This window comes from Dacryopinax primogenitus (assembly GCF_000292625.1).
Source record: "Dacryopinax primogenitus strain DJM-731 SS1 chromosome Unknown DACRYscaffold_16, whole genome shotgun sequence".
NCBI lineage: Eukaryota > Fungi > Basidiomycota > Dacrymycetes > Dacrymycetales > Dacrymycetaceae > Dacryopinax > Dacryopinax primogenitus.
Window position 1 is genome coordinate 739,428 of NW_024467213.1, and position 20,536 is coordinate 759,963.

Sequence of the window (20,536 nt, forward strand, 5' to 3'; positions counted from 1 at the left end):
ACAAAATAGTCTCAGTTAGTAAGACATAGGTGGACGAGACCCGAAAATAACCATTAGACCACGAAGAGATAACACCGTCACATTGAGGTGTGCCAGTACAACGCTGTCTGACTGCGAACCTTACTCGTCACCAAGCACAAAGAGGGGTGCCCTCGGAGTTTGCGATTGTGGATGCCAGGCCTAAGACGACAAGCCTCGGCGACGCTAACCAGACTTGTCAAGCGTCGAGCTTGAAGCCGAGATTATTCATGTTGTCGGTGCATCCAAGTGCTGCAGGGGGGGACGGGGCGGCGTTTAGAACGATACGCTCGGCACTGCACGATAGATGTGTGGAGGAATGCGTCTAATTCGATCGAGACAAGTAATCACCAAACTTCTCGCATTTGTCACCAGCCAGCAAAACACGCGTATCTGCGTGCATGTCCATATTTGAAATAGATGGCCAGAGCATGTAACATGCGTGCGTCCCGGAAATCTCGCCGCTGTTGTTAGACGCTGTCTGTTGGCTGCCAGGGTGCTAATGGTCACAAGACACCTTTTGATGGAAGTTCTTTGCGGGGAATATTGATGTGGGGTGCGGCCAGCGTGTATGCTTGCTGTATCCACGTGTATCCGGACATCACACACGATAGCCAATTCGATAGCCGAGAAGTTGATGGGTGCATAAGACCATTGGGTTGATATGAGCGCATCTTTAATGATCCGATTAGCTCTGAAGAGTGCGGTACAGTCGATAAGAAACCACACAGATCATCATTGGAATCCGAGAGAGAAATGGACAGGTGCAAAAAGCGCATACATGGCAGAAAGCTGAAATGAACGCGACGCGCTGATCACGCGTCGAGCCTGCCCTAATCCTTCCTCTTCTGCCGTGAGATAATCCGCTGTCTAGTCCGACAACGCCACCAAAACGGAAGTTGCAACGTTACTCGCACCGCACACAGGACGAGCGCATACATCGACATCAATCCAGTCAATCGTCTGCATTATTACTTTGCACTCTTTGGTTATTGCACTAGGCACCGTCTGGATATCGGCCAGGCGTCTACGTTGCCCTAAATGAACATGGCGGACACCTTCAAGGATGTCCCTGAATTCTTCGAGGTGCTGTATATGCCGCGTTGATCGCGAACTGTATGCTGAGCCTGTGTAGGTGGAGCTCGGCGAATCGCTTCTGTCGAGAACGGAGTCTCTGCAATCGTTTCGTGAACTTGGGCCGCCAGATCTGTGTCATGTTGTGAAAAGCACCGGGAGGAACGGCCAAAAGGATGTACGTGGAAGGCCTCTTTCATATTGTCCCATGTCTAAATGATCTTAGTCTGGCTCATATCATTACGTATCTGGGGTCGATTCATCATCGTCGGCATCATTGGCTGCGTATCTCAACTCTCTAATATACTCGCTTGAAGAACAAGGCAGTTGGTTTGGGGCGAAAACACCTTGGAAGCTACGGAGCGGTACCTACTGGTTTGTTCTTTCTTGCTGCCTGGAACACGACGTCTCATAAGTCTCTCAGCTGCTTTAACGCCTTTTCGCGTGTGGATGCTCGTGTCGACGTCAAAATCCCGGGCGGCGTATCGGCATACATCATCGATCTTCATGGCGACCGGCATGAAGCGACCCCTGAGCTTTGGCAGGAGACCTACCTCTCTGCGGTGCTACGTTCAGTGCTGTATGCAGAGGATCAGAGCTATAGGCTAGCAGGTTACCGAAAGCTCGACCCAATCACGACGACCGAGAGCGAGTTAAGGTTCCTTCAAGCTGCAGAGGCCCTTTTCTTCCGCGGTATGTAAAGCGCGTTTGGTGCAGTCATGTTACGCATCTTAGCTGCTTCACAGGCTGGCAGCTCGGGTCCGACCCGGAGATCCAGGTCGCTTCACCTGTATCTAACCATCTTGTATCCGGTCTATTAAAATACTTTGGAGACAGCGGGCGCTGGCAGCCCCTGGCAAACCTATTCGAGAAGCTGTTTGCACGCGAGCCTGAGGTCGCTTCCCTCCTTGCGAAGTCGTATATTGGCATGAGTACGCATTATTCCCTGCCTTCCATCCGTTTGCTGACATTTGTCCAGACGAGGAAGTGCGCGCTATCCGAATCGCTGCTGCCGCGCTCGAGTCGAACCCTAAAAGCTGGATGACGCTGCACGTGCAAGTGGATTTCCTCGTCAGCAAAGGAAAGATGGATTGGGCGGTCAAACTCGCGAAGCAGGCTGTCAATGCTGCGCCGAGCGAATTCGTCACGTGGGCGAAGCTTGCAGAGGTGTACAGCGAGATGGGACAGTTTGAATCAGTATGTTAACATATCTGCCTCGCAGAGCCAACATCTCTAACTCCCGGCATAGGCACTGTTGACCCTGAACTCCTGCCCGATGTTCACGTACAACGAGCGAGATCACCATCGTATGCCCACACCAGCGCGCACGCACCTCCCCGTCAAGCACTTCATCACCGAGTCGGGTATCCTCGACTCAGCAGATAGTGAAAACAATACTGGCACCGACGCCGACCCTGCTCTTCTCCGCCTTCCCGCACCAGGCCTCCGTGGTACCTTTGCGAAAGCGTACTCCGTTTTGGCAAAGCTGGTGGGGCAGATAGGCTGGGATGAACTCCTCAAGACTCGAAGCGGCGTATTCGTCATGGAGGAGGAGTATCGGAACGTCAAGGCGATGGGAGATAGTGAGGAGCACGCGGGTGCTGAGGCAGAGGACGAAGATGAGGAAGGTGAAGAGGAAGGCGCAGATGATAACGCAAGCACCACTGCTTTGAAGAGCAAGCAGGAGGTGGGCCCGAACGGAGAGAAGCTTAGCCCTCAGGAGCCACCGCCCGAAAGTGACGAGGTTCCTACGAAGGAAGGCGATCAGGCAGGAAACGGCGACATCCCAACCATCAAGATCCACGCTGCCGAATCTGAAGCCGAGGCAACCAAAGCGAATGGCGCACCCAACGGCAGCGGACCTGAGAAGCCCAAAGCGACCGCCGAACACCAGAAGAAAGAGAAAGGCAAAAGGAAGAGCGTACATGGTGGGGAGGTGGCTAAGGGCTTCTCGTTTACCAATAAGAGGTTGTGCGAGAGATGGTTGGACAACTTGTTTATGGTGTTATATGAGGTGCGTGCTGTTCTTCGACTAGCAGGCCATGTGTTGATCTACAAGTTCAGGATCTTCGGATCTGGACCATCTTCCGTGCCGAAGTAGCGCATTTCAAAACGCAGCACGTTGCCTACCGCAAGACCGGCACTGAGTGGGAGATTCTTGGCGATCTCGGGCTCCGTCTGCACCATAAAGAAGAAGCCAAAGAGGCGTATCAGCGTTGTCTTGACGCCAAGTTCTCCGCACGGGCATGGAGCAAGCTCCTGGAGATGTACGCGGAGGAAGGCGAACTGCAGAAAAGCTTAAATGCGGCCATCCGCTTGAGCGCCTTCCAGCAAAGGTGGTATATGGAAATGACTGTATGTTCCCGGCATGCAAATATCCTGCATCTTGCTAACCCGTCATTGAGTATCCCACAGATGTCGCTCGATACCTCTATAAGGTGGCATCACAATACGGCATGGCCAAGCTGGCAAACACAATTATCAGCATGGGTCTGCCGGAAGGTATCTTCGGCATCATGCAAGGTTACCTGCAGTATGGCGACGTCTTCCGCGTTGAGGGCTATGACTGGTAGCCGTTATAAATATTGTCTCTTTATTTACTTTGGGCGTGAAGGCTTCTTACCGTAAATACCATTTTCGTTTCACTGTTTAGTTTGTTTCCGTATGATGGTCAACCGCGGAGTGGTCCCTTCGTTGTGGACGACCATGACCGCCTGCTTGCCAACAGATGTTCTACTGCTAGTCTTGGATTTGATATACCAAGAGCAAGATATCAAGACTTTACTGGCTCTTGGCTTAGTCAATCATGCTTTTTCAGAGCTTGCACAATCCTACATCTACAGAGATGTGAATCGCTGGTACGACGACCGCTATGCAAAGCCTCACAAGCGGTTCGCCCGTCTGCATATGACCCTGTCACGGAATCCCCAACTACGCCTTAAAGTGAAGAAGATCCAACCCCTGCCTCGCATCTTCGTCCAAGATGCTGGGTTGTGTCTACTTCCCAGCGCCTTACGCCTAATCGCACGGAATCTGCGTGGGATGTCGAATCTACTCGAGTTGAACTTCTCCGGCACCACACGGTACATTCGTTGTGGACCGATCTGCGCACTTTCAACTCGACTTCGTGTTCTAACGATCTTTGCAACCTTGGACGAAGATATGCTTCGTCTTCTTAACCATCAATCTGACCTGCAAAGACTCTCGGTGTGCGACATGGCTCCAGAAGCAAACCTTGAAAACCCTGGCACCGCTCATGGACAGGTACATCACACCAGCAACACTACCTATTCTTGAAGATAGTACCGTACCTTTCGAGTGAGCTATACGCTTGCTTCCCGGTCGCCCAATCTATCGACTCTCAATCCCAAATGTTCTGAAGGACGGTTCAGCTTCGCATCTAGCTCAGTGTATTGGCGACCTACCAAAACCATTGCTGCATCTACACCTTTATGTCTTCCTTCATCAAGTTGAATCAGCAACTTCCAATCATTCTTGGGTCGTCACCATTTCTGTTGGATCTACGTCTCGACTTACTGGAAGTGAGAGACCATCAAGTTGGTCTATTTGACACTTCAACCGAACCATCCTCATGTCCGAATAGATGTGGGAGCAACTCAACAGTCCACTTGGCGTCTCTGTCTTCAACAAGCTGCCTCAACTTGTCCGTCTCGTCATCCGGTTTACTATACTGCCCGATATTCTAAAGGAAGATCTTTATCTATTCCTTTCGAGCCTTCAAGCGGTATGCAGGCATCTCAAGAAAATCGTTCTATCCAGCGAGATGCGAGGTGAAGGCATCACTTATATTAGGCGGTATGACGAGCATGGGAGTCGGTGGGATAAAGTTGACGTAATATCGCACGGACCGGCTCAATTTTACGCATTTCATACCTAGGACGCTACTATGTCCTCAACGCACTGCTAGCTCAAGACAGCTTATTTTCATGGGTGAACAAAAGACCTGTAATGTCCACATTAATTCAGCCAGCTGGCGTAACGTTGGATGTCCATACCAAGAAGCTTGACAGAAGATGGTCACCTTTCCTTTCTCGCGGACCTTGCAAATTTCTACAAGGATCTCCATACAGTCGAGATAAGAGTGAGATTCGGTGAGAAAGTATCACCTGCGTTGACGAGCATGAATGCAGTGGGAGATGACCAAGGAAGATTTCGGCGAGCAGTGGTGCTAATTGAGCAGGTCAGGTAGGACGCTTGACCCGCTGAACAAATCAGAAGGCCTTGTTTTGTATTTTAACACATTATTACGTGCTTCACTTAATTTATGACTGAGCCAGCCTCGGGGAGGGAAGATTCCCCATTGAACGTGAACAAGCTGTACATAAGATTACTCTCGGCGAACCCACGATCGACAGAAAAATCGGTGTTATGTTTACTTCCGTCTTTACAAAATCAGCGACGTGTTGTGAAGGGATCCTCTTCTCTCGTCACTGCAACCATGGCCACCTCACTCCCAACAGATATTCTACTGCTAATCTTTGATTTCATCCAACAAGAGAAGGACATTAGGACAATGCTAGCCCTCTGCCTAGTCAACCATGCCTTTGCGCAGATTGCCCGGTCCTACATCTACAACAACATCGATTGGTATGATCCCCTGCGCGACCTGACGGCTCTCAATGTCATTCGCCCCCAGTTAACATTGTCGCATAATCCGCACCTCCAGCTCCATGTCCGGAAGATCCGACCCCTGCCCAGTTTATCTGGATTCTTTGGAGGCTGTCTCCCCGGATTTTTACGATTAATCCGCCGGAATATGAATGGAATGTCCAACCTGCTCGAGTTGAATTTCTCCACAACTGTTCCGCAAATTGGTTGTGGACTCATACGAGATCTCCCATGTCGGCTTCATCACTTGAAGATGACAGCCGCGCTAGATGACGATACGTTTCACCTTCTGAATCAACAGTCTAGAGTGTAAGCACTGGAGGTATACAACAAAAACCGACAAGGAGATGTGCAGGCCTTGACGGCGCTCATGGACCAACACCTAACATCATCGACGCTACCTATCCTGAAATCTCTCGCCGCGCCTTTTGAGCTGGCTATACGGTTACTTCCTGGACGGGCAATACGACGACTAAAGATCACAACCTTCGTGAACAACATTTCAGCCCATGGTCTGGCCCAAAGCATCGGCTGTTCGCTGGGATCGTTGTTGTCTTTGCACCTTTGTAACACTTCTTTCGTCGACATGATCGATCAGCTTCCATCAATCTTGGAGTCCGTGCCCTTTCTCGTGGATTTGCATATTGAATCCTTGGTCACCAAAATTAGAGATGAACAAGTAAGCCCGCCTTTTCCCGCCAGCAGAAATAGCGCTCATTTTGGTTGGATAGGTTTGGGACAAGCTTCTTAGCCCCTTCGCAGTCTCTGTCTTCAAGCATGTGCCTCATCTTCTCTCTCTCTTCCTTCACTTCCACCCCATGTCCGTCAACCTCGAAGAAGATCATCGCACGTTCCTCGCTATTCTTCAGACTGAGTGCGAAAGTCTCGAAAAGGTCGTTATTAGAAACGTGTTTTGGGGAAAAGGTGTCACCTATGCTCGTCGGTATAGAGATGGTAAGAGAAGGTGGGAAAAGGCTGAGATGACTGCTCACGGCAAAACGGAATTCCATCCATCCCACCAGTAGGACAGTCCGGTTGGTTTATAATGCAGTCATGTAGCAACAATGAACTTCCTTCAAATACCCCCATGGTGCTGAATGATGCAGGGTACGTATAAGTGAAAGTGGGGTTTGCCAGTATGCTGGATAGAATGCCGTATGAGGTGTAGAAGTGTAGCGAGTGTGTAGGAATGAGCGTATCCCAATAAGGGAGAGTCAACGTCAGGACCCTAATGGGTTGCTGACTAAGCAAGGCTGAGACATTGCACTTGCTCTCTATACCGAAGCTAGGCAAAGCCCGTCCTCAGTATAGGTATAGTAGAATGGTGACCAAACAACAGATATGATTACTGACAGCTGAGACTCATGCATATAGCACACATCCTACCAGCTAGAGATCATAAAGTGATGGAGGGTAAGAGAGAAGGTAGGATGTAGTTCTAGCTGCACTCTATAGCGCATTTGCTTCCGCTCCGCTTACCTAATTGGGCAATGGTTGTGTGGACGTCTCTGTGCTATACCGCATCACTGAATATCACCCATCAGCATGAGGTCGGGTAGCTATAATATTCATCTGATCAGATGCACACCATATTACTTGTGAAGTCGGTTTCCGCTCTTTGGAAGCGCCGAAAGGGCCGTTAGTGGCAGTGCCAGCGCTCTTATCCGTTTCGAAGGAAGGCCGTAAAGTCAGTCATACATTCATTTCTGTACTCTACCAACACCACGATGAAATTGCTTGAGCTTCCACAGGAAATATTGGTTGATATTCTTCAGGATTTGGAGTTGTCTGGTCTAGTAACATGTCAACAGGTGCGCCCGTTACCATCCAAGATATCTTACGCAATTTGAATTCAACATGTTGCTTTTCAGACTTGCAAGCCATTATACAACATTATCAAGTTGTCGATACGTCTGCAATATCGCCTCGAACTCGCGTTACACGGTCTATCTGAGAATCCCATCTCGCACCTTCCCTTTAGAGAGCGACTCAACCGCTTGCGCGCCCATACTAAACGATGGCGCACCCTCATTCCAGCCTCCTCTCATTCCTACTCACTCCCCATCAATACCGGAACGACTTACGAGCTCTATGGCTCACTCTTCATACGGGGAATCACTGCTTCTCCATTCCACCGAGGCACCTCTGCTCTACACGTTCTGCAGTTGCCGAGCGCGGTGGACCAGCAGCCAGCCAGGGACTGGATATGGCGCGGGCCGGCCGGAGTGTCCTGGAGCGACTTTACACTCGCACCGGTCGACGACCTCGTCATCCTTGTGGAGAAACGTGCTCTAGCCCAGAATCTTCCACACTTTCGCCTCCATATTCTGACTCTCTCATCCGGGGTTCCCCATCCCGCCGCGAAGCAGCCTATTTTGACACACGAGTGCCGCGACGCCCGTCCTTCGCCTGTACGCCACACCCCGTTCTCGTATCTCATCCAAATCTGCGGCAGTACAATGGGTTGCCTCTTCCTTCCTAGAGAGGGCATGCCGGAATACACGAAAGGTGAAGTGGGGGAAGAACTTGTGCTATGGGACTGGCGAACGGGAGAGAAGAGAGCCGTGCATACCGGTGACAACGCGGATCCGCCCAAGACGTTCTCCCTTCTGGGAGACAACGAGGTGGTAGTCGCGGGAACACTGACAGGTGCGCTCGAGGTGTGTACTATCCCACGCTCAGCCCCGTCCTCCTGTACTTCCGGTGCGACTTCCCCCACGCCGACCTCCGCCTCTCCAGACCAGTCATCCCTACCCCGCCCGTGGGACTTCACTTCCTCCACTGCCCTTCCAGTTCCCCCCCCACCATCTGCACGGTCGCTCAAGATCCGTGCTCGCTTCCTCCTCCCCGCTTTGCGGCCCTCCACTGCCTGCATACACAGTATCATCACCCGCTCAGACCCGACGCCAGGACCAGGACCGTTTGGACTGCGCAAGAGGCCGGAAGGGGCGAGGACTGCAACATCTGGAGATCAACCTTGGGCGAGGGAGAGGCAGAGAGAGCTATCAGAAGCTCTTGATGGCATAGCAGATGGGGACACTGCACGCAGAGAGAAAGCGGGGCAACAGGGCGAGGTCACAGACGGGCTAGAGGAGCAGCAGCAAGAGCCAGAGCAGGAGAACGAGCTCTTCTTCCCTGCTCCTGAATCCCGTCTCGTGGTGATCACGATCATCCTAGAAGCGCCAGTGGACTCGACGGACGAACTTACCATATTTGTCCTCCTGCCCACTCTGCTTTCCGCAATCCACTCACCCGAGTCATGGACCTCGCACTCCAGCACTGATCCTACAGCTCCTCGTCCGGCTCTCGACTCCTCCGACGTATTGATGATCCCTTGGGCTTCATGGTGGGATCGCACGCGGGTGCTTGACCACACCCACAACCCACGAGGCTACGTGGTCTACACTCATGGATATCGATACGTCACCTCACGCGAATTTCTACCTCACCCACCGCCCGCAGGAACACTCATCACCGCGGACCTGGTATGGACGAGGGTAACGGTAATGGACTTCAATCCGCGCATGACAAAATGGATCATGGCGGAGAGGGAAAAGAGGCGAGAAAGGGCACGAAGTGAACAGGCTGCGAGGGCAAGAGCGGAGGCAAGCGGTGCGAACGGAGAGAGTGTTGCGGAGCGGGGCGTAACGGGGTTGAACGCGGAGACTGCAGAGTCTGGATCTCACTCGCAGCTGGATGGAGGTGGAATGGAGATGGATGAAGTGCTCAGCGAATGGGGCCAGCTTCATGAGGACGAGGACGAGGACGGAAACGATGACGATGACGATGACGAAGACGACGACGATATGGAGGATGTGGATGAAGAAGAGAAAGAAGAGGACGACTTGTTGTCAGACGAGGACGAGGACGAGGACGACGATCATCAAGCGGTGGTACCTGGAGACGCGGCGGGTCCGGGCTCTGCCGGTCCTGGGCCCGACGAACTACAGATCATCTCCGAGTCTCTTTCACCTACCTCTGCATCGGCGACTCCCCGCCTGCCCGCCTTTGAGCATCTGGTCACACGCCCGTACCCCATCCTCCCTCAAAATGTTTTCGTTGAACGTGTCTGTTCAGGTCTGCCGATGATCATGCGGCATCTCGAGGTCCCGGGAATGTTCCAGGGCTTGTTTATAGATGGGGAGAGGGTGTTGGCCCTCGTGGAGAGGGAAGGAAGAGAGGTGCTCAAAGTGAACGTCTTTTAGATGACAGAAGCAAGATCGAGGGCGATGCTCTAGGTTAGACATGCACGTAACTTTATCAATTAATGATTTATGAGCATTTGAATGTTGGGCGAAATCGGAGAATCTTTCGGAGAAAATACATCATCATTCCCAGGGTCTTCGTGCCGTGAATTCAACCAACCAACCTCCCGCATCGACCTGCATGACCGAGCATCATGACCGTTCATCCACTTCATATTCTTCGCTCACATCCGGTATTATAGACACAACTAAAGAACATGCTGCGTCGGAGGAAAGGGCTCGGAAACGCTCTTTAGCTAAAGTGTTGTTCGGGGCCTCGGCTGTGCGTCCTTTTGTGCCACAACGTTCAAGTGATTGTAACGAGCTGATTGGAGAAACAGGTGTTCTTTGTCACTGGCATCGCTGGTGCTCTAGTGTATGCGCGCAGAGCGCAAGTGCGAATGCTGGAAGAGGACCAGCGATCAAAGTCTGAAACCTCGACAGTGGAAGAGCCCCCCAGCCCTACCGAGACGCGTGTGCTATTACAAGGGACGAACGCGACCGGCCCTCAGCCTCTTGTACTTCCATCTCGTATCTCTACTTCCTCTACTGGCGCACCAAGGCTATCCCTTCCACGCCGCCCACCAAAGACCGCTCCAGCGAACCCCCTTGCAATCTCACCCATTGGCGCTCTCGGGGCGTTTGGCCTTGCGACCCTAACCGTTGTGGGAGTAGCGGGAGGAGTAGTATGGGCTGTCAAGAAATCGATAGGGGTTGACGACGTGCGTATTCCTGCTGATGGGGATTTAGTTTGTTGATGTATGGTGCTGACTGATGCTTCTGTCTAGATGGAAGGTTTTACAGGAAAGACCCGGTTAATGCTGCGTTCCTTGTTTCCCGGGCTAAGCGAGCGCATACATCGAGCCATTACGCCGAGGGACAATCCTTCTAGCGTTTCCTCCCACTCCCCCTCGTCAACCTTCGCATCCTCATCATCACATCCTCTGAATGTAGAAGAGGAAGCGCGGGAATGGAACGTCGTCGACTCGCAACAGCGTCTCACGGACGCGTTCGCCCAAGGAGGCATCATGCGATGGGCCGAGCAAGCAGGAAGCGAGCTGGAGGCAGAGAGGGTTCTCGAGGCTAGGAAACGAGCGGTGCGGAAAGAGAAGCGCAAAGACGGTACGGAGTAATGTGCAGACTTCCACTTTGGAGAATGCGCTCCGATGTCGGTGATATCGGCCGCTGGGAAGTACTTTGCCATGCGGATGCATGACCACTGAGCGGTATCAGTTCGATGCACATTTGTCACGTTTGAGCAGAAATGTTGTTGCTGGCCATTCTGCCATGTGTACTTTCAGCTGACAACGATCACACGTGACCATATCGTTATCGTGACGAGTCATCATGCGGCGATTCAGCGGGATTCCCCTAACTCGTTCTTCACGCGACTTGCCAGGTATAACGCTCTTCGTGATTCGTTTCCCAACAAATCTGCCCATTCGTCGCTCGCTTCGGCATGGATATCGCGAGACCACAATCCGCTCCTGTTGCCGGTTCCCATGGCGAGAATGGACCGACCGGGCAGAGCGAAACAGAGCAGGACAACAGTCACGGCCTCAGTCATATGTATTCGCCTCTATCCCGCTCCAGTTCTTGGGTGTTTTCGGTCTATGAAGGCCCCGAACCAGAGCCGTACTATTGTCCACCTCTGCGAGACGTGATCAGCCAGCTGCCCTCCGAGCTCCTCACACGGATTTTCGAGCTGGACATAGAGGACGACTATCCCGAATACACCCAACGAACTCGATTAACCCACGTATGTCGACACTGGAGAAATGAAGTCATCTCAAACCCGCTATTTTGGAAGAGGCTCTCGTATCACCCCACCGGTCGAGGTCAAACCTACTTGGCAATGACTGCCCTCAACTTTGAGCGCGCTCGCATTTGTCCGGAATTGGAGGTGCTTCTTACTTGGGAGGGGAGAACGACGTCCGAGTACCAACATCATGACAGCCAAACCGTTAAACTTCAGATGAAGGAAGACCTGGCGTACATGGAACATTATCTCCAGTCGGCGCTGGCTTCTAGCGTACAAGTCAAAACACACACGCTCCGTTTCGGTCCCGTTTCTCGACAGCTCTTGGATATAATCGACCGTACCGGTATCCTCCGTTTTTCAAACCTGCGCTCGCTGGTGTTTGCTCCTGGTTGGTTTCAGTCTACCTATCTGCGTGGTCGATGCGAACCGCTCTTCACTAGAATCATTGCGTCCTCTACTGCATTGCACAACCTCAGCTTGGCATCAATTGCCATCACCCCGGCTATGCTTGTCCCAACCTTACGCCGCCTGAGCTTAAACGAGTGTAATATGGATCAAACACTCAACTTCTGGTCTTTGCTCAACGACATGATCGATCTTGAAGAGCTTGTCTTGCGGAACCGTTCGCAGAATTTCACACTTCGGCCATCAGAACATCCCGTTCGCTCTATACCCCTTCCTCGCCTGCGAAAACTGGTCTTGAGTCCTCTGTTCGATGCCGCAGACGCCATCCTGCTACATCAACTGGACTGCCCGAATCTCCGAGCGCTCCATCTCGAGAATTCGTCTAACCTTGATTGGGCCTTCACGTGGACGACCAACCACATAACTGGCGTGCCTATGATCGCAGTGACCCAGTCAAAGAGCCCTGGTCATCAGACTCCCAGTATCCTCGCTGCCGTTCTTGACAAGCGCTGGAACCTCATAGAACTCAATCTAGATGGTGTCGCAGGACCAGAACACTTAGCATCAAGTCTCATTTTTGGACATGGCAATAACATCACACGCTTAGCATTGAACTTGGAGCTTCACAACGCTCTCCGCCACAACCCAGAACCAAGCCTTATTGTCGAGGATCTGGCCATTGAAGTACAACGGGACCAGGTGCCTTCTTATCTCGAGGACGCAACACTTGGAAATCGGTGTGGGTCTCCGCGCTCCCCTTCAGTAAACAGTACGTTTGAAGGGTCGCTCTTATCCCGGCAAGACTGGGGCGCGTTCCCCCAGACACCCCGCGCAGGAAATCAGACGCTGGACGGGTATCCTCCCCATACCCAGCCTCCACCTCAAACCATCCCTTGGTTCAGCAAGAACGCGTACTTATATGACAGGGACGCAAGTGGACAACTCGACGATCGGTTGATGCGCTTGTCTGGGAAGCGTGTACGATCATTGATGTTTGCCATTCAATGCAGAAATTTATACTTAGGTCGACCTAATTGGTTGCTATCTTAGGTCCTTGTGACGTATGTGTCTAGATATCGCGGTCGGTGTATCCAGTCCTTGTAGAAACTGGTTCAAAGTGAAAGATGAAATCAAATAGTTTAAAGTGCTGCATTTACAAAATGACCGAACATGGGTGACCGGTCCTGTCTGCTATCGTTGTCTACATACGGTGTTCCTCTGTGTGCATGATTTGACCACAACTCATAGCATCTCTCCAAAGGGTCACGTATGTATTGTAGAAGTTATCATACTACAATTGTCCACCGTAAGCAGTGAGACGACAACAGCGAAGGACGAAAACTCTATGCTACCCTAAAAGTCCGATTCTAATTGCTCCGTCTGTGTTCACAATACGTGGATTAGTCGAGCATGTCCAGGTCGTGAACTTCACGTGCGGCCACGTCCCACTCCAGCTCGTCCTCCGGCATGCTGCGTACTGCGATCTCGTAGTCATCCTGATCCCCAAGATCGCGTTTGTGTTTCTTGTTGTTATTGTTATTGTTGTTATTGTTCGCATTCTTGGCAGCGTGTGATGCACCTTTCTTAGCAGCGGCTTCTGCACCTTTCTTAACACCAGCACGGATGCCGGCTTGTACGCCTGCACGAACACCTTGGGCGATGAGTGGAGCGAGGAAGAAGAAACGCTCGTCCAGCTCACTATCGGCCTCGATTAGCTGGCGCATGTAGAGGTCGAGATCGTCCTCCTCAAGATCACGCTTGTGTTTCTTGTTGTTATTATTGTTGTTATTGGCGTTTTTGGCAGCGTGCGATGCGCCCTTCTTGGCGGCGGCTTGTGCACCCTTCCTGACACCTGCGCGGATACCTGCTTGAACGCCGGCCCGAACGCCTTGAGCGATGAGTGGAGCAAGGAAAAAGAATCGCTCCTCGAGCTCTCCTTCGTTGCTCTGTGCGATATCTCGGGCATAGACGTCTAGGCTATCATCTGGCTGGGGGATCGAGCGTGTGGCATGGGCGGTAGGTGCAGGGGCGGCGAAGGTTGTGGCAGCGAGTAGAGAAAGAATGACGACGGAGGTGGTGCTGGGCATCTTGATGGTGCTTGAGGATGTGCAGAACTAGTGTGGGGTCGAAGAGATTATGAAGCGAGTGGAGGGTGACCGGCACCGACAAATTAAGTTTGTGTGGGTTAGCGACGGGAAGAGACCAAGTGACCAGCACCAGGGATCGATAGGAGGAGGCGAGATTGAGGGGGCGTTGATCTAAAAACAGCACAGATGTATATTGCCGAGCTCGCGGCGGCCTGTGAGTCCAAACTCCATGGAGAGAGATATATACACTGCCAGCCTTGGACAGGAAGCATCCAGGTTCGGAAGACTTCCGTCGACGTTGTTAAATGGGGCGATGTTGTCTCGGTGGCCTGCGATCCGTGGGGCGGCGTTCAAAGCGACGATACCATGCTTTGGGATGGCTTATCGCGATCCTTCGGAAGAGACACAGACCGGTGATGCGAGCTTTCCCTCCCTGCTTCTCCTGCAATTGAAGTGATTTCCATCAGTGACTGGACGTGATGCCAAGAAGCGAGCGTAACCATATTCAACTGGTTACTTGCTCACTGTAGACGACAGATATGTGAAAGCACAACTTCGCGCATTCCGCACACAACAGTTGGTCTTCCGACCTGATCGGAACCAGGAGCGAAACGGTGAAGCAACGCGCCAATGATACTCCTGGGCCTTCTGGAGTCAGGGATATGTAGATTCCTGACTGGGATATAACAATCCAACAGGTCCAGTCCGATGGCGAGGAGGAAGCGCTGTTCCCCCTATGACAGATGCCGTGGTGAACCTTGATTGGCGGTATTATGTTAGTAACGTGCTTGCTTCTGCACACAAAGAACTAGGCGACCAGGAGTGAATGACTGGATTCGAGCGTTTCAGCAAAATCTCCAGAAAAGCGCTGAAGAAGAAACCAGGGGTTGAGTGGCTGTGATCAGCGAGTCACATGGAATTGTTAGGTACTGCTTCCGTGGTTGAGTGATGCGACTATCCAACCGTCTGAAATGTCGACCCCGAGGCCCCAGTTCAGTCTATCTGATCCTTTTGGCTGTTTTTCTCCTTGCTCCTCTTCCAAAAAGTCTCCCCAAGATCGTTCTTCCAACATTTCTGGGTCTGGTATCATCATTATTGACTGGTTCTTCCCTTGGAGGCGTGCAATGCCTCGGCAAATCTCTGGCTGCTGAAAGTATTCTTCTTCGATTTGAGTTGCAGTCATCTCAGCATGACTACGAACGGCTTCCTAGACGACGCCATGGGACTCCCGCTCGAGGTCAGCGCTGACACTCCACGTCACGCCTGATCGCATACCAACCTGGGCATGGATGAGCTCCTGCTGTGTGGCAGGATAGTGTTCACAACAAGTACATATCGGGCCGATGGGATTATTGGAGAACTGGACTGAACGCGTTGATCTAGATGTTCCACTTATTCTTCCTTTGTAGTCGAAAGTCAGGACAGGTGTCACTATCAAAGTTCCCTTCGAACGTGACGACATCTCCATGGATGGTAGTGTTATGCCGATGACAGAACGGGTGTGAGAGGCGACTAACCCAGGCGCAAACATTATTGACGAAGTTGAACAACACGTTGAGGTACTTGAAGCCATGGGATGAGGTTCAGGAAGACAGCAGATGTATCCGTTTGCTATAATAGCCAATGGAGCGCGCACAAGGTCAGATACTATCTGAAGATTCTGAGCGAACTATTGATGATATTTGCGCGACTTGTTGAGAGACGCATCCGACCTCGATCACCAAGCTGGTATAAAAACTGAATCGGCGTATATGCTCCTCCATAGAGCAAGAAGGCTACATGCGATATTATCCTGGTCCCGGATTAGTCCGGTGATAATACGCTGTCGCTTCTTGCGCGTCAGATACTTGACTATACCTACTTTATTCACGTATATGCCAAGCAGAATACCTACTGTGCGCCTCGTTCTTTGTTATTTCGAATCATGCTGATGCGTCGTTAGTTTTGGGTTGATGGATCCAGGGACACTGAAGCACAAGATCGATCAGTCTCAGCAAAAGCTTGGTCGACTCACTCCAGATTATCATCAATCTAGTCAGCCTTACCTATCACAGCGATCCGTATATGGACCAAATCTGAGGATAGTGGTGCGCATATGCTGTTTGTTGTGCTCATTGGTAATTACCTAACTGAAATCCAAATGCTAAGAAGGACGGGAATCAATGGGATCAGAAAGTGCTGCCCATTGGTGCTCGTGCGGAACTGTTGAACTCGATAACGATGGGCCGGTCCCGTCGCATGTCACACCGACGTACTGTTCACAGGGCTCTGGTCCAGGCAAATCAACGATTGCATACATGACCGCGGGCGGGTTAATTCTGTACGAGTACGAGCAGCTAGCTGGGATCCACGTTCAGATTCAACAGGAACGAGGCAGCCACACGCAAGCTGGCAAGTCTCTTCCGCAATATTTCTCCGAGACGCGTACAAGACCCGTCGCGAACTCAAGGCTGCACTGTTCAGATCAGTAGACGAGAACATTAGCTATTGCGGAACAAACTTCCTCGCGCTGTACTTCAAAAGATTCCTTTTTAGCGATGCTCAGCGTAAAACGAGTGTCAATGTGATCGATGGGCTGGATGAACGCGGAACACCAAGCGAGCTTAAAACGACGCTGCGAATGATTGCAACCCGAAGCGAGGAGTTTCCACTGCACTCCTGATTCGGTTTTCCGGTATCACAAGTTTGAGCATTCATCATATGAAACGCAAGCACAGACCAGCACAATCCATCAAGGGCATCGCGTCAGCGTGCCCCTACTACAATACACAATCCAGATATACTGCTACAGACCAATGACGTGCCCGACTTTCTGGAAGAAATGTTTGATTCTTTCTCTGACCCTGCTCCGCTCGGCCAGTTCCTCGTCTTCGTCGGCGAAGTTCAGGTCGCGGGCTGCGATTGTCCAACCCTCACCCTCCTCTTCATCGAGGGAGCGAAGACCGAGGGCATGTCCCACCCCCTTGCTCCGCTCGACAAGCTCATGCTCCTCGACATCAACGTCACGGGCAGCGACATTCCATTCAATGGCGTCCTCATCAGTGAAATCCCGTGCATCGAACAGGGCCAGTTCGTCTTCTTCAGCCAAGTCGCGAGGGACGGAATACCGGGGAATGTTGCCATTGAGGCTGTTTGATGCTGTTTCGGATGTGACGACAGCCCGTTCCGTTAATTCGGACCGGGTGGAATCATCATTCAGAGAGCGGGTTGAATGCAGGGGTGCTGCGAACGTGGTTGCGACCAGTGCGGCAAGGAGGAAGGGTTGATAGAACAACATTTTATGAAGGCGTAAGTGGAGCAGATAGATCAAGTGACCAGCACTGTTGTTGGTAGTCGAACGAGTTAGCGGGATGAGAGGTGACCAGCACCGTTGTTGGTAGTTGAACGAGTGAGCGGGATGAGAGGTGAAAAGAGTCGTTCCTTGCCTTCCATGATTCCGCAACCTTTTATTTAGATCATTTTGATTCACCGCATCGAGTGTTTGAACATGGCGATCGACATCTGTAACCATTACAACCCGGGAAACTGTGTCAGTCAACTCACTGCACTGTGCATTGGCACTGAAGTTAAGTCCCTTCAGGAGTCCCCCGGGTCATGCCAATCATGACCTAGGGCAGTGAATTACCTTGTGTGGAGCTGAAAACCATATCTATTTTATTAACTTATTTACAAGCCCTGAACCGAACTGTCACAGTACCCACATGTAATTCCTTACCAAAAGCAATCAAATGTCATTCTTTGCTGAAAATCATACAAGAGCTGGAATGTGGTGCTTGAAGCATGGATAAAGCAGTGGTATCTAGTCCCCATGACAACAAAAACCAGGCCAAGCAGGCTCAAAATATCTTACAAGAGACTGAAAATCATGTTAATATGTACACGATGCAAATCTACAATTGGGTACTTACTTAATTGGAATCCTCATTGTCAGAGCCACTTTCAGCCAAAAGATCTGCAAGCTCCTTGTCACTGTTGACATCATCATCATCAGGCTGTACTGTAGCTTGCTCCATTGCCTTATTGGATAGAATGCTTCTCACCAAAGGCCAAGGGGCTACAGCTGGGCCCGGGGTTCCTGACCCAGACAGGTGATGTTCATCATAAGCTTTTTTCAAGACCAAGAATTGCTTGGCATTCCTTGTGTATGACTTGACAATGGCCCTGGTGGCCCAATCATTCTTGAACCATGCCAGGTACGGAATCTTGTGTTGAGCCTACTTCAAGGTAAATACATGTTGTCATTTAGCATGGAGGACAGTACTCACTTCCTTGTATATCTTCACCATGACCTCTGGGTGGAGTTTGGTGATGGTTTTGTCTCCACAGACATTGTACTTGTTGCTGATCTGTTGGAATTGTTGCTGTAGAAGAGCTTGGGTTAGTAGGTAGCTATAATAGCAGGTAAGAGTGGCTTACCCAAATAGAATTGTACTCACTCTCATTCCCAGAGAGCCCCATCTCTTCCTGCAGGCAATATCCACCTGGCCCCTTATGACCAGGTTGCCCTGAGGGCTTAGCAATGACCTTTGGAGGCAGAGGTGCCTTGTGCTTTGCCAGCTTGGCTATGAGTGCCTTTTGAAGTTTCTCCTTATCCACTTCAATAACATCAGATATGTATGTACATGTGCAGTGTTCAAGACATACCTTTCATAGATATAATGATTGCCCCAAGCTCTACAATCCTTGCATTCACCTCAATAAGTTCCTCCTTCTTCAACTTCTTCTTGGAGAGGAACTTCTGCATGTCAAGGCCATTGTTGAGCTGCTTGAGAGGCTGCTTCTTGGTGAGCTTGGGTGGGGGCTCATCTTCTTTGATATCAGATACCAACAGGGCATGCTTCTTGGCCTCTACCAGGGTTTCAACAGGGTCTTCATTGTGGTCATCCTCAGTGGAGAGGGCAAGTGCAACAGAGGTGGCATCACAAAATGGGGCAGGTGGGTTCTCCTTGTTCCCTTTCCCCTTGGCGCCAACTTTCTTCTTTGATGAAGTGTTTGTTGGGAGCAGAACATTGGTAATCATGGCATCGGACTCATTGCAGTTGCACATATGATGTGTACCAGCCATCCTTGGAGAGGTGTGGAGGGGGTGGGAGCACAGTGGTGGAAAGCAGCTGTTGAAGAAGTTGAGGAAGAGGGAGTCGCTGGGAGGGCTGTCAGAGCTCTCAGGTGAGGGGGCCTGTTCAAGGAAGATGCTGAGGGAAGGGGTGTTGGTGAGGTCTGAGATCCTGGGCATAGGATGCGGAGAAAGGGACAGGAGGGAGTCAGTCCCATTATATACTCCTCAAGCAGAAAGCTGTGATAGCAAAATCAGTCACAAACACAGATCACGTTACACACCAAGAGATGGTTACCACAAACAAGGGCAAAAATAAACCTGATATGGAAATTCTGAATTGATGGATCACAGACTTTTTTTGGTCCCAGAGAGTGGGGCCCACCATTTTGTTTACCTCTCACCATGGTAAAGGCAAAGGCAGAGGTCCATCAGAAACATCAAAACGGTCCTTGCTCTCACTGTGGCAAAGTGTTGACCTGCACCCAGAGATGGCAGCATTGTCAGTTGGCCAAAGCACTGACCCTAAAAAAGGTCATCATCACCTGGCAGGAACAATCAAAGGAAGAGATGACTTGACTGGGGTGCAAAATACCACTTGTGAAGGATCCAAAGGATCTGTGGAATGAGCTGTTTGGCAGTGAAAGAGAAGGGGTCAGGTCCCAGATGTCTCCACCAGTAGAAGAACCCAGATCAGGGCAGGAGGAGGAGGAGGAGAAGGAAGAGGAGAAGGAGAAGGAAGAGAAGGAGGAGGAGGAGGAGGAGGAGGAGGAGGAGGAGGAGGATTGGGAGCAAGAATGGCAGATGCATGATGGTGAGGGGGGGGGAGACCTCTGGCATTGAGGAGTTGGACAAGGAGAGTCAAGAATGATACCTGGTATGTAATCTGTTCCGAACAGCTTGGGTGCTGCTCACACAATCCAGATAACCTGTCAGCAGAGGATGAGAAGATATTCACCACATTCTACACAAAGATGAACAGACACTTCACAAATGCACAGTACAACTGTTAGGGCAACACAGGCTGACTAAGTCTGCTCACCTAAGAGTGCCAAGAGTCTAAGCAGGCAACAAGGAAGTGGAGTAGACCTGATGACTAAGACCTATCTACAGTATAGGTATCTGTGGATGATCCTAAGAGACCAAGTCTGAAGAGACAGTCCCCAGGCAGAGTAGGCCTTATATTTATACCTCTGTGGTGGAACCTGCTAGAACATCTTGCTTACTCAGCCTAGTCAGGTGATCAGGTGATATGACCAGGGAT

At 51.1% G+C, this 20,536-nt stretch overlaps 8 protein-coding genes across 8 annotated transcripts; 5 read left to right on the plus strand and 3 right to left on the minus strand.

Annotated features, from left to right (window-relative positions):
- Positions 1-926: 926 nt before the first annotated feature.
- On the plus strand, positions 927-3,721 carry DACRYDRAFT_23950 (chaps-domain-containing protein). Its single transcript, XM_040773479.1, has 9 exons — positions 927-1,104; positions 1,154-1,270; positions 1,319-1,467; positions 1,517-1,785; positions 1,839-2,024; positions 2,072-2,289; positions 2,342-3,106; positions 3,157-3,447; positions 3,498-3,721. Exons 1-9 carry the CDS (start codon positions 1,066-1,068, stop codon positions 3,663-3,665), a joined length of 2,202 nt encoding a protein of 733 aa, XP_040626311.1. The 5' UTR covers positions 927-1,065; the 3' UTR covers positions 3,666-3,721.
- A 4,871-nt stretch (positions 3,722-8,592) lies between these two features.
- DACRYDRAFT_23952 (uncharacterized protein) lies at positions 8,593-9,987 on the plus strand. The gene has a single exon (XM_040773480.1). It carries the CDS (start codon positions 9,048-9,050, stop codon positions 9,924-9,926), a length of 879 nt encoding a protein of 292 aa, XP_040626312.1. The 5' UTR covers positions 8,593-9,047; the 3' UTR covers positions 9,927-9,987.
- Positions 9,988-10,107: 120 nt separating this feature from the next.
- On the plus strand, positions 10,108-11,248 carry DACRYDRAFT_118140 (uncharacterized protein; the record flags this gene model as incomplete). Its single annotated transcript, XM_040770530.1, has 3 exons — positions 10,108-10,248; positions 10,307-10,687; positions 10,754-11,248. 3 exons carry the CDS (start codon positions 10,108-10,110, stop codon positions 11,096-11,098), a joined length of 867 nt encoding a protein of 288 aa, XP_040626313.1. The 3' UTR covers positions 11,099-11,248.
- Positions 11,249-13,532: 2,284 nt separating this feature from the next.
- On the minus strand, positions 13,533-14,219 carry DACRYDRAFT_110140 (uncharacterized protein; the record flags this gene model as incomplete). The annotated part of the gene is made up of 1 exon (XM_040769005.1): positions 13,533-14,219. One exon carries the CDS (start codon positions 14,217-14,219, stop codon positions 13,533-13,535), a length of 687 nt encoding a protein of 228 aa, XP_040626314.1.
- Positions 14,220-14,258: 39 nt separating this feature from the next.
- DACRYDRAFT_23954 (uncharacterized protein) lies at positions 14,259-15,036 on the plus strand. The gene has a single exon (XM_040773481.1). The coding sequence runs from the start codon at positions 14,406-14,408 to the stop codon at positions 14,634-14,636; it is 231 nt and encodes a 76-aa protein (XP_040626315.1). The 5' UTR covers positions 14,259-14,405; the 3' UTR covers positions 14,637-15,036.
- Positions 15,037-17,004: 1,968 nt separating this feature from the next.
- On the minus strand, positions 17,005-17,496 carry DACRYDRAFT_110141 (uncharacterized protein; the record flags this gene model as incomplete). The annotated part of the gene is made up of 1 exon (XM_040769006.1): positions 17,005-17,496. One exon carries the CDS (start codon positions 17,494-17,496, stop codon positions 17,005-17,007), a length of 492 nt encoding a protein of 163 aa, XP_040626316.1.
- A 631-nt stretch (positions 17,497-18,127) lies between these two features.
- On the minus strand, positions 18,128-19,452 carry DACRYDRAFT_110142 (uncharacterized protein; the record flags this gene model as incomplete). The annotated part of the gene is made up of 4 exons (XM_040769007.1): positions 18,128-18,433; positions 18,485-18,580; positions 18,636-18,814; positions 18,864-19,452. 4 exons carry the CDS (start codon positions 19,450-19,452, stop codon positions 18,128-18,130), a joined length of 1,170 nt encoding a protein of 389 aa, XP_040626317.1.
- Positions 19,453-19,938: 486 nt separating this feature from the next.
- On the plus strand, positions 19,939-20,285 carry DACRYDRAFT_110143 (uncharacterized protein; the record flags this gene model as incomplete). Its single annotated transcript, XM_040769008.1, has 2 exons — positions 19,939-20,086; positions 20,197-20,285. 2 exons carry the CDS (start codon positions 19,939-19,941, stop codon positions 20,283-20,285), a joined length of 237 nt encoding a protein of 78 aa, XP_040626318.1.
- Between the last annotated feature and the right edge of the window lie 251 nt (positions 20,286-20,536).

Excerpts from the sequence above, each read along its gene's own strand:
- DACRYDRAFT_23950 (XM_040773479.1), top strand. The coding sequence starts at position 1,066 with ATGGCGGACACCTTCAAGGATGTCCCTGAATTCTTCGAG. Across the intron at positions 1,271-1,318 it reads GGAGGAACGGCCAAAAGGAT|TCTGGCTCATATCATTACGT; the intron begins GTACGTGGAAGG and ends AAATGATCTTAG. Across the intron at positions 2,290-2,341 it reads AGATGGGACAGTTTGAATCA|GCACTGTTGACCCTGAACTC; the intron begins GTATGTTAACAT and ends CTCCCGGCATAG.
- DACRYDRAFT_23952 (XM_040773480.1), top strand. The coding sequence starts at position 9,048 with ATGATCCCTTGGGCTTCATGGTGGGATCGCACGCGGGTGCTTGACCAC.
- DACRYDRAFT_23954 (XM_040773481.1), top strand. The coding sequence starts at position 14,406 with ATGTATATTGCCGAGCTCGCGGCGGCCTGTGAGTCCAAACTCCATGGA.